General features: G+C 40.9%; 1 protein-coding gene across 1 annotated transcript; it reads right to left on the reverse strand.

The window, feature by feature from the left end:
- Positions 1–1,642: 1,642 nt before the first annotated feature.
- DEPDC4 (DEP domain containing 4) lies at positions 1,643–9,984 on the reverse strand. Its single transcript, XM_054386815.1, has 9 exons — positions 9,900–9,984; positions 8,627–9,044; positions 7,954–8,108; positions 7,231–7,417; positions 6,212–6,438; positions 5,094–5,236; positions 4,758–4,883; positions 3,274–3,352; positions 1,643–1,860 (listed from the first exon to the last, which is right to left on the reverse strand). The coding sequence occupies exons 1-9, from the start codon at positions 9,982–9,984 to the stop codon at positions 1,643–1,645; spliced, it is 1,638 nt and encodes a 545-aa protein (XP_054242790.1).
- Positions 9,985–12,870: the final 2,886 nt, after the last annotated feature.

Consider the following 12,870-nt stretch of genomic DNA (forward strand, 5'->3'; position numbering starts at 1 on the left):
GTTATCAACCTTCCCTGGTACCAGGTTCTGTACTTTCTGAACTAGACTCACCTGAGAAGTGGTATCTGTCCTTGGAGATTGTTCCAAACTCAAAACAGATAAGCCCTGAGCAACTTATGCTAATTGATTCGACCTTGAAGAGAGAAGTGGAACTAGACCAGAGGTAAATTTCAACATCAGTTCTGTATTTCTATGTCTAACACAGGATCAAACATCTCATGAGGATGGAAGAAGTAATTTAACCCCCATAACATCATATTGCATATTTAATTATTTGAATCAACATTTCCTTGGCACTGTACAATAAGCCATCAGTCAAGACAGACCAACGTGCTTTCTAGCTTTGCTCTATGAATCCATAAATGCTAAGTATTTGTGACAAATAACTGGACACTATCAACGTATCTTCCTGTTAAAATAAACTGCTCAAGAGCATCAAGAAACCCAAACCTCAATTTTTTCAAAACATAATTTCTTTCACTTGCTTTTGCATAACTTCCACATTAGCAGCACCTCAGTCTCCCAGAGTGGGGAAAGAGTAGCATGCTCTAATTAGTGACTGAGGGCACACATAGGTCCCCTGTCTAACGAATCTTGCCTGCCACACATTCCACTGACCAGCTCCTAACATTTTTGACCCACTTTGTACACTTGCAGTACTCACAGGAGTTGTAATCCACAGTTTAACATTTGCTTACAGGTAAATTAGGAGCTACAGATAGATTGAAAACCTTATGGGTAATCACCCGAGTATGGCTCTGAATGCAGGCTTGGCTCAGCTGGAAAGCCACAGGGTTGTGGAAAAGAAGGAAAATAAAAGTGCCAAACCCTGAACTCAAAGTAGCACACAGTGTGCTATTATTACCAAAAGTACGTTTTACTTAAGAGTCATTAATTACAGTATTTTTTTCTGTAGCATAGCAATTTTCACAGTTGTATCTTTGTGATGGTTTGAAACTGTCTTTTTAATTTTTCCTTGCAAAGTTCAAAACAGAAAAGTGAAAGAATGTAAATAAGTCACTATTGGATGTAAGAAAGCAAAATACTGATTGTTCTAAACACTTCCATTGGATAGATAGAAATGTTTAAGAACTATTACCCAAAACAAAGTAGGCATTCTGCACATTCTGCGCTCTGCAGTGGGGGCAGTTGCTGGGCTGTCTGGCTGCTGTTTTCTTCTTCTCTTCTGGCTGAAGATAACACGTACTGACCTTGGCAGCTAAGTTAACAACTTTCTGCTCTAACTAACTCTGCTTTCTGTCCAAGGGGGGTCTAGGGGGGAAGCTCCTGGGAGAGGGAGGCCCCTTTGGGAAGGGTCCCCTTTGGGGGGAAGCAAAGGAAGATTGGTTGTGATTTTCTGTTGATTGTATACATTTGTAAATGTTGTAAATTGTGTATATTTGTACATATTCATTGCATTTCATCATAGATTGTAGATTCTGCTTTGTAAATAGAGCTTTCACTTCCTTCCAGACTGGGCTAGCCTGGTTATTGTCAGTGGGGGCGGAATTTCAGCTCACACTGACACAATCTTCCTGTAAACTGAAGGTGCGAGGACATAAAGAAGAAAATAGTTTGCATCATGAGCAATTTTCATATGTCTCCTCCCCTTTTTTGTTTTTATGAAAGGCTGCACTGATGTCTAACCATTTTGAGTACAAAATTCACATCCAGTTTTACAGCCACTGCAATAGACAAGAGAATGGTATTTTCGGAATTCTTTCATTAATTTCTTTTTCTGCTTCAAAGGAATAGTAGGGTCCTTGTCCATCTCTTGAACCAGTGCCAGAAGATACTGATTTGTTTGGTGTTTTTGATCTTCGTATTCCTTAGCTGTCACACGCTGACAGAAGGTGAAGCCTTTGTAAAAAAAGTAGAGGTTCAGATTGTTTAATACATCGTAAGAGTCATAGAACTCTTGAGGTTGGATGAGACTTTTCAGATCAACCACCTGCCTAAAGCTCACAATGCCACCACTATTGCTAAAACACTACCACTAAACCATGTCCCTAAGCACCACATCCAGACTTGTTTTAAATACCTCCAGGGATGGTAACGCCACCACTCGTGTAGGAACCTGATCCACTGATATCCCAGTTCAGATGCAACTACAATTCTCTACAAGTGAGAAGAGGCCTACAGTTCTCCACTGAACATTAACTGCAACAATTAAATGGACCAGCAGTGTAATAATTGCAAACATACAGATTGAATTTCCCAGACCTAGGGTGAATGCAGCACAGGGTTTGTACCTAAGTTGTATGTGCTGACAGAGATCACACAAGCTCCAGGAGCACTGTGGACAGACAACTCACTCTTCTGTTACTTGTATCTGCATTCGTTAGCTACACAATATGTGATAATCAAAACATTGAACTAGAAGCAGTTTGGACACATTCCAGAACCCAACACAGATGGTAAAAGATTCCTTATGTACCAAACACTTCTCAGACAGCTGCTCTATTAAATATAGCATTATACAGCACCATAACTTTCAGCATTATTCAGTTTCCTAATGCACTGGCAATACAGAAGTCAAAAGAAAAAAGCTAAGAAGTCAGAGAGAAACTAAATTATTTAAACCAACCCTTTTAAATCACAGTGCTGAAAGATATTTTTGACAGTAAGGCCAGATGGAATGTTAACTCAGAAAAGAAACGAGCAGGAAAACACCAATCCCATATAAACACCAAGTGTCAAATGCCTTCCTTTTGGGATACACTACCCTTTTCTCTAAGTCTTAGGCTCCTTATAAATGAGGTGCTTACCCAGAAAAGGAGGAAAGTTTCTTCAAAACATATACAATCAAGGCCTGTGCTCAAGACATCTATTAGGACCTCACACTGGTGAGCTCTGTGAGGACTTTTAGGTGTCTTGTGGCAGAAATACAAGAATTAGGTTCCAAAATGTAAAATCACATCAAATTCACAAACCAAATTATAAGCAAATCACTTGAGGAAGCACATTTTACTACTTTCAATTCTCCAGAAATAATTATTTAGTAAAAAAGAAAAAAAAAAAAAAGTGTTCAAACTAGACAATTAATAGAGTCCTTTTCCTCTAATGTTCAGCGGTCAGTGCTTTGCTTATATCAGATAAATTTAATTATTTTGTGAATTAGCTGCTAGTCTCTTTAATGGTTCACTTCTAATAAAGGAAAAGAACAGTTCATGCAAATTTATAGCCAGAAGACAGTCTATGCAAACTTATAGCCAACTGATGATAAATCTGTTTGTATCAAAAGGCTTATGTCAAAATGTGTATTGCATCTACCTGAATTGATATCTGGATCTTGTCCTTCTAGCAAACTCTCAAGTCTTCTACTAGTTAATTCCAGAAGAGTCAAAGGGGTCTGAAAATACAATCCAACAGGAATGTTATAAAACAATGCTTCTGCATCTTGAGAATCTAAAGCTTTCATACGACCAATTTAAAAAGATAAAATCACATCATTAACTGCAGAAGAATCTATTCCTACATTTATTTAGGCATACATTCAAAATCTCTCAAAAAAATGCACAAGCACATGCACACATGTTTGTTCCTGATATTTCTGGCCAAAGAAATAGAAGGTAAAATGTTCTAGATGTTGTTTTTCATTAACTATGGCAGAAACTGTAGTGTAGGCCTTGAACTGACTTCAGCTTACATAATACAAAAAGGCTCTCAACTGCAGTTCTGAAAGAGTGAACCACTATCCACTCTGCTGTCACTGCTGTGAAGCAGAGAGCACTTCATTTGTCAGATCTGGCTCCATCTCCAACCATGCATCAAAGCCCTAACCCTCGTGTCAGAACCTTTAACAACAAGAAGTAGTATCTGGGTTTGGCTGTATAATGACAAAACTTACAGCAAACACTTGATACTTTCAATTCTCCAACATCTCTTTAGCTGAGGTCAGAAGTGGAAATGAATGTGCTGCATATAGAACTAAAAATATTTTACTGAAACCAAAGCAGTATTTCTGTGTGCTTATTTATAGCTGTAAAATGCTCTAAACATTTATTGCCCAGTTATCTTACAACATCTGAGATAATTAGTTCACATATACCTAGTTCACTGTTTTGATGAGGAGTTTTATAGTTGAGGAAAACAGTAGCCAAGCATCACACCTTCAATGCACTGGTTGAATTTAGGAAGCCAATAAAGGGTCTGGGAAGGTTGCCTCTTTTTAAAGTATGTGACAATATGATGGAACTTAAACAAAGGAGATCTACAGAAGTAATAAGCTAAACAGAAAGGCCATTTCATTTTGTGGATGTATGCATTCTCTTTACTTTAGAGGTTCCCATTTCAAAATACCAAAAGGAACTTCTAAGAGTTGCCAAAGTTGCATATGTACCCTAGGGCACCACAGCATGCCATCTTACATGTTACTCAGAGTATGCCAGCTGACTTCCAAGGAGAAAAGGACTTTCTAAAGGCAAAAACATGAAGAACCCTAAAAAAATTAGAAGATAGCCATCAGAAAGAAGGTGCCAAAAAGTCTCTATAAAAATTTCTTAATACTTGAAATATGATTTTAAACAGAAATGCTGCAAATAAAGAGAGAGGATTTTATATGTAAAGGATTGTAAAGCTCTACAAAAGCTGTCCTCAATAGTCTGAAATAGCTCCTCACCCTACTTGACTGTACCATTAAACTCTTAACTGGCAGAACATTAAACTCTGCTCCACATACTTCTCATCTCTAAAGAGGCACTTTATCACATTTAACATTAAAGATGACAAAGCCAGCAAGGTAAGGAAAACGCTACCTTGAAGAGCTCAGAGTGATTGTCCATCAGAAACTGAGTCAGCAGCTCTGCCTGTGCTTTTGACAATGCCTTACTTTGTAGGATGAATTTAGTGCAAGTCTTGATGATCACTGACCTGTTATCAAACTAGAACAAGAGGAACTCAGATGTGGCATTAGATCTACTTGCAGTCTGTCAGCAAAGACTAAGAATAACAGGGTGGGATCAGTGGGAAGAACATCTTGATATCTGAAAACAAATCACATTGGAAGGCAGTAAACAGAATACTTCTAACTGAAAAGTTAGCTTTGCTATAGGAAAAAGGTATTTCCCACACTCAATATGACAGATACTCACTTGTTTTTGCAATTTGTAGCCCTCAGAGTCAGATGCAATGGCAATGAATGTCAGCAGTTTGTGCAGTTCTTCTCTGGTATTGGGTGCTAATAATTTTACATAGAGCTGTGCTGCCTCTACAGCTTGATCTGTTTTTCCTTTTTCTGCAAAGGAGTAAAACAGTGTACCCAGTGCAAATTGTTCACAGTCACCACACTTGAATTCCAATATTAATCCCATTTTTGGATTTCCCCCCCCTCTTATAAAAGCAGGTTAGCTCAATGCCTTTTAAAACCTTTTAACAAGGCTCTACAGCATTTAATCAATGTAAGCTTTAAAACCTTTGTCTCATTGCTAGTCAAGGAACAGATTCACTAGGGCAACATACGAGGACATTACTAGGTTGTGTGCAAGTGCAAACACTAAAGAGATGTTTGTGTTGACACATCTTAGTGTTATAATCCAGGATTTGTCTTGAAGTTCTTAATAAGCTGAACAATTCTAACTTTCTCATTGCTTTGAGGTTTCGTGGTTAGGTTGTAGGGTTTTTTGTTGTCGTTTTCTTCTGTTTAATTTTTGCTTTACTTTCTTTCGATTTTTGTTTTTGTCATTTGGAGTTTTTGTTTGGTTTTTTTATTGCCATTGGTTGCTCCTCACCCCCTTTAAGCCATTAGCTGAACGTTTCTCATCAAAACGTGATCAAGTGGAAATCATCTACAAAAATCCTTTTGAATGATAATTCTAGTTATCTTCATTTTGACAATGAGGAACTATCAAAAACCCAAGTAACTCTAAGACAAGAGCAAGATGAGGGCAGATACAGAAACAGAACCTTCATACAATTTTCTGGCCTGTCTCCTATTAACAGGACAGGGGTTATATTTCACAAGCAATAATCCAGAACAAGCCACCTTTGGAATCATCTTTGTTTAAAAAGAACACCAAAAGAGCAAGTGACCCTTTCCCAAAAGAAGGGCAGACAAAGAAACAGGAAAGAGAATTATAAAAGGACATGATTGAGACAGGTTAAGAGTACAGATAGGAAGGGAAGAGGTTAATAATTTCTAGAGAAAAGTTCAAGAGTTTATCTGATCTTTTATGAAGCTTTCACTTGTTTTTTTGTTCCAGACTGCTCTTACCTATAAGTTCTATAATTCCTGAATGAATATCAAGATCCTGAGCAGCAAGAAGGGAATCCTTCTTTTGACTATAATACTTCACTATAACATCAAAAAGAATCTTCTTGTATTCATTCAGAGTGCAGGGGGTGTTAGTGCTTGGAGGTAACTGCTGAGTAATCATCACTATGAATTGGTCTGGGAAATACTCCAAGCATTCAATTGCAGCATAGAGCCATTTATCAAGCCTGTAAAAGGAAAAGTTAATTTTAGTGCTTACTTTAAAATGCTCTTCCTATTCTTATTTAATCCTTTAAAATAAGAATAGATAGAAATACTCATGCAGGTACAGTCACATATCTGAACCACATTAAACTTGTTGCTTATTAAGCAGTTTATGTAACTTATTTCTCTATAGTACTTCAAAGATCTGCTCAAAATAGGCATCTTCCACGATTCTTCTATGCTGTAGGCAATACGCCCAAGGTATGACCAGATTCAAACGAGCTGCAATTCTGACAGACTGGCACTCACTTCAAGACACTTGCCTGATTCAACTAGTATTTAAAACCAAACACCATCCCACTATAATAGTCATCAAAAATATGTAATCCCATGCACTACGAAAACCCACCAGGGCTAACCAGGGTGAGAAAGCCAGGAACTGGATTTTAGGAAGAGAGACACAGCAATTAGTTTGATAACAGCAAAGACAGAAATAGTTTAAATCCCAGAAGACTGTGGAACTGGTTTTCAATTCCAGTATCTGTTATAAAGATCTAGAAGTGAAGTGTCTAGTCTAGAAACCAGGAGTGTTTTGAATACTTGAGGCTAAAGTTTTAATGTCCAATCCTAAACTTATATTTTTTGTGAATTCCTTTACCACTTCTTTAAAGAAATCAACAAAGGAAAGTACGTTAATGCCACTCTCATCTACAAGTATGAAAGCATGGAAATATCTATTTTGTTCACTTAAATTTTTGATCAAGAATGAAATGAAACTTTTATCAACAATTTCATTTCATAGATGTATTACTTACTCAGGTAAGTTTAAGCTACATGTAACCTCCCTGTCCAGGAAAGTATTTGAGATAATCAAGTCCTCTTCCTTGCTGAAACAGTCTGGTTTTGTCTTCACTGAAGACACCAAGATACCTTCTAGAAGGGGAACATCAATTATCTGTAGCAGTCGTAGCAGAGTCTGCTGTTTCCAGACATCATCTATTACTGATACCATAAGCAAACAAGAAAACACCCTCAGAAACAAGATCTTATGCAAAGCACTAACCTTTGTTGTTACTCAAAAACATTTAAAACGCTCAAAGAAAACAAGGTAGCAGCATAGTGTACAGGTTCTGTGTTGGAGAAAAAGGGATCAAAATAGGAATACTATGAAAAAAAGGCTTTAAAGAGAGCATCTCTCTTCTCCAATATTAGAATTACTAATCTATTCAGTAATATGTACATGAAAAAACAAGCAAATAGCAATATAGACATATCATACAGACATATCTTCTCTTAAAACCTATTTCTTTCTAAAGTGGTATTTGCATAAAAAGAATAGCACCACCCTGCAAAAACTTAGCCCTGTTTTATTTCCTTCAGTTTACTTACTATGAGCACAATTTAGCTATTTTGTCATTAGTAGCACACTAAATTAAGGACTCTGAAGGGCACTGTTTAACAGAAATTAGGTACTCCAAGTAGATACAGCAAAGAATAATCAAGGTTTTAAAAAGAAAAAAAAAAAAATCAATCCTCACCTCTTTTTGAAAGCAGCTGAGTTGGTTCATTAATCATGATCTTTGGAGGTAAAGATGCATGAACATTTATTGATTGAAGAAGCTCCTCTACCATCTTTTTATCAGCTGCTTCTAATGCTAAGGGGTTTGAAAGTGTTGTTTCACACTTCACCCTGCTTAGTGGGAAAAAAAAAAGAATTATAGATCTAACAAATACCATCATGGCACATTTATCTTTCTGTCAGTTCCTAAACTGCTGTTAAATCAGAACTTTTGGGCTTCACTGTAGCTGGGGTATATCCAGCCAGAAAAACCAATCATCTACATCTGCTTTGTGGGAAGGTCAGGGACATTGATTTCAAATACTGCTTACAGTTCCATTTCTTCTATCAGTTTCTAACAAGTAGCTCATTCATGCTAACTCTCAAACTTCAGCACAACTGATTGCAGCCCAACAGGATTCCTAGCCTTCTGCTACTGTGCCAAACTCTATGCTAAATAACAACGGGCTTAATGTTACCAAGATATATTAAATTGCACCTGCAATTTAGGCATGACATTTCTCAAAACTGGCCCATAGTTTTCAAAGTTTCCAATACTTGGGTTAGACAGACATAACTTCATCTATAGTTAACATATTAATATTTATAAGAGAGGGAAAAAAAAGAAATCAGACTAGCTCAGGGTAACTCACTTGGAACATCTTTTTGTCTTGCAGATTTGCTCAGGAGACAAGCACTCATTGTCTTTGTTCTTTCTTGGAAGAGGAGTAAGACTGCTATTTACAAATCTATAGAGACTAGTGTTTGTGTCTTCAAACTCTGTTTCTTTCTCGTTCTTGAATAAAGAAAGCTTTGCTCCAACTGCCTCAAACACCTTGTGATCCATCAACGCTTGGCATACACGGACTCCTTTTAGCCGAGAAATGTCATTGCAGCTCAGGTACATGCTTTGCATCAGATGGCTCAGTACCACATCAACAGCATTTGATCCAGTGAAGCAGTTTTTATATGTTTTAAGATGTTGTCGACGTCTCTTGATTTCCACTTGACTGTGAAGGGCATGAATGATACTGTTCCACAGCTGAGTTGCTTGGAAGGGACCATCGCACTCTGCAAAATATTTATAGGGAAGTTTTACTGATGTTTATGAAGCTTTAGTTTTTAACATTTTGAAAAATATTTTTACTCTGTAACATTATTTATTAATAAATAAACATTAAAATTCCGCAGTTTGCAAGCTTAATTTTACAAAGACAGAGGAAGAGAACATCTCAGGAATCTCTCCTTCTTGTAAGCTGACTGACGTTTGCTACGGTGGTCAACAAAAGAGAACAAATGGGTAGAGTCAACAAAATAGAACAAAAATACACCAAAAATAGGCGAGGAAGGGGTTTTTGTTATTACCATATCTATTGCATATATGCACATTAATTCATAACAGAAGTACAGAACGGCTGGGGCCCATCCGGTTCAACCCCACCTGCTCAATTAGGGCTACCTAGAGCTGGTCACCCAGGACCACGTTCAGACAGTTGCTGAACATCTCCAAAGGTGGAGAACCCACAACCTTTCTGGGCACCACAACGAAGAGCTTGGCTGCAGTCCTCTGCACTCTCCCTTCAGGTACTTGCGCACATTAATAAGAAGCCACTGAACCTTCTCTTCTCCAGGCTTAGCAGTCCCAGCTTTCTCAGCCTCACCTCCCCCAGTACCCAGTTTCTCCTCCACATAGCACTCTCGGTTCAGCAAAAAACAAACCGACTTTAAAGCTGCTTGCCAAGCTCCGCTCCGAACGCTCGGACCTGGCCAATCCCTGGCAGCCGCGGGCGCCCTTCCAACGGGCGGGCGGGCCGGCGCCAACCCCTCAGCCCGCTCCGCTCCCCTGGCGACGCACGGGAGCTCCACAGGCGCTACACAGAAAAATCCGCGACAGCGGTGAGACGAAGAGGACTCTCCTTCTCCCACCTCGCCGCCGTCCGTTGCCCCGCCGCAGCTCCAGCTCGCTGTGACTCCGGAGCCTCCTGAACCGCGGAGTCAAATAAACCGCCATCAGGGCAGCCGCTGCCGCTGGCGGAAACTGGTACAGTACATCACTTCCCGCCCTCCTCCGCCTCACCCGGCCACCGCCCAGCGCCGCCCCTCAGGGGCGGAAGTGAGGCGTCCTGCGGTCCCCTGCTCCCTCCCGGCGCTGTGGCTGTCGCTATGGAGTAGCTAGAGCGGGACGCGGCCGGAGCGAGAGACTGAGCTGGCGTGACAGGTGGCCCGCCGGGCCCACAGGGCGACGGGCAGCCGGGCGCGGCGCCGGCAGCTTCCCACAGGCTCAGGTAACAGGCCTGCCTCGCGCGCACGGGGCAGCAGCGGCTGCCCATGGCCTAGTGCCACGGCTCGGGGCAGGCAGGGCCCGCTGGCCCCGCGGGCGCTGGAGGCGGCGGTGTCGCGTCTCGGGAGCCCCGTAGTGAGCGGTATAGGGGAAGGAGGCCGTCGTGAGCAGGGCCTGGTGGGAACGCTTGAGCTGTCCGAGCCGGCGTATCGAGGATCACCGCTCGCTGCCGCTCACCTCTGCCCGCCCCAGGCAGGCTCTCTGCCGGCTGTCCGGCGGAGCAGGGAGCACAGTCAGCGGCCTTCGGGGCATTCCCTGCACGCCACTGGCGGCCGTCCCTCGGCAGAGCGGTGCGAGTTCGGTCTCACTGTAAATAAGAGTGAATACTTTATCCAGGGTTAGTGCGGCATATGGGTTAGTTTTCGTCTGACAGCAGGTGACAAATGTACCCCTGTGCATGGATCACATTCCAGGAGTTTTTGGTAATGCTGACTAAAAATCGTGAAGGTGACTTGTTCTGAGGGCAGCTACACCGTGTACAGCGCATGATTGCATCTGATCCTTCTGTTGTTTTTGTGTAACAAATGCAAAAGGTCGGTTGTGCCTGAAGTATGTGTTTGTTTGGTGAGACTTGCTTTCTCTAGCCCCCTGATAGTTTGGGTCAGGTGCTTATAAGATGGAAGTTTGGGCTGGGTGGTGTGAATTAGCCATGCACCTGCCCTGCTGCTTTGTTTCACACATGCAAATCCCAGCTTGTTGCAGGTTAAATTCCTCTCAGGTGTGATGCGCGGCTGTGCAGTGTGCACCCATATCCATACTTCAGATGAAACTGTGAATTGGTTCAAGGATTAACTAATAGTTTTTAATTATGCAGTTGTTTTAGGTGAGTGAGAAGGTTGGATTTATTTCAACATTTTGAATGTTTTGCCTCATTTCTGCTTGCTGTGTTGGCTGTTGCTTACTACCTTGCCAAATGATTGGTTCGTCATCACACTGACATATTGTTACTGAAGTACATCAGCATAAAGACCATTTTTGATTGTGAAGTGAATTCATGAAAACAATCCATTTACCATCCAGATTTCCCTTCTTAGGATTAATTCCAAGTTCCATGGACGAGTTATGAGTATCATTAGCATTACTCATGAAATTAAACAAAGAAATCGAATTTCTTAAACACTTACTGCATGTCTTGTGTAGCTTCTCTGAACTCTATTAAACTCTTGTACTTTTCTCATGGATTACAAACTGGAGCAGAGGTAGTTCCACCTCAACATGAGGAAAAATTTCTTTACTGTAAGGGTGCTGGAGCACTGGAACAAACTGCCCAGAAAGGTTGTGGGGCCTCCTTCTCTAGAAACTTTCAAAAGCCACCTGGACATCTTCCTGTGTGGCCTGCCTTAGGTGACCCTGCTTTGACAGGAGGGTTTGACTGGACAATCTCTAGAGGTCACTTCCAAGCCCTACCATTCTGTGATTACCCTTTAATTTGAAATGAGAGTTTTGATTGTGGGTGACTGGCTTTATTGTCCCATGGTTGTTCATTTTTCTATAAATAGTAGTTTAATCCCGAAAGAAGTAAACAAATCAGGTTTTTTGCACTTGAAAATTAAAGCTGCATATTTCAGATATGGTTAAATAATCATGATTTGTGGTGTTATAGATACTACCCAAAATAGATCTGTTTTTTGGGGCATGCATTTTCTAGGTACATTGTTCCTGGGTTTATTGCAGTTGGTAATAATATTTTTTATTAAACAAGTGACACTATTTTAGATTACAGTCCAAATGTTGACAAATTTACAGAGTTAGATGGACATAAACTTAAACCCCAAGCTCCTTATTACGAAGTAAGTTTCTCGGTACTTATTCAGTAGCTAAATTAAACAGTAGTTTGCATACTGTCAGGCTGGAAAGGAACAGGTTGGACAGGGCCTACCAAGCTTGGTTTATGAATCCTAACCCTTCAAACAATGGAATGCTGTTAACATTCTCACCTAGTGGCTTTTCCAGCCTTCTCACTGCAGTTAGTCTGTCACCCACAGCAGAGTGCTATACTCTTTGCCTGTCTCATATCTCTCTCTTAGGATTCTGAACTCCACCAGTGTGTGATCACTGCAGTCCAGGCTGCCCCAGTCTTGACATCAGTGATGAGTTCACTTACGGTTGTGACCATCAGGTCCAATATTGCATTCCCTCCTGAAGGGCTCAGGAGGTTATCATCCAGGCACTGCAGGGGTCTCCTGGATTGCCTACAGACTGCCACGCTGGTTTTCCAGCGGATGTCAGGGTGGTTGAAGTTCCCCAGCAGGAGAAGAGTGTGTGTGCATGAAGCCTCCTGCAGCTGGAGTAGGAAAGCCTCATCAGTGGGCTCCCCTTGATCTGGTGGCCTGTAGTAGATGCCAATCACAAGGTTCTCGTTGTTGCCTTTGTCTCTAATTGTTATCCATAAGCTTTGAATGCATTCATGGCGGTTCTTGGGGGCCAGTTCCTCACACTCTATCTCTTTCCTGACATAGAGGACAATGCCTCCACCTTCCTTCCTCACCTGTCCCTTCTGAACAGTCTGTAGCCATCAATAGCTACACTCCTGTCATCCCACCAAGTCTCAGTGAT

Source organism: Indicator indicator, chromosome 14, assembly GCF_027791375.1.
Source record: "Indicator indicator isolate 239-I01 chromosome 14, UM_Iind_1.1, whole genome shotgun sequence".
Taxonomy (NCBI): domain Eukaryota; kingdom Metazoa; phylum Chordata; class Aves; order Piciformes; family Indicatoridae; genus Indicator; species Indicator indicator.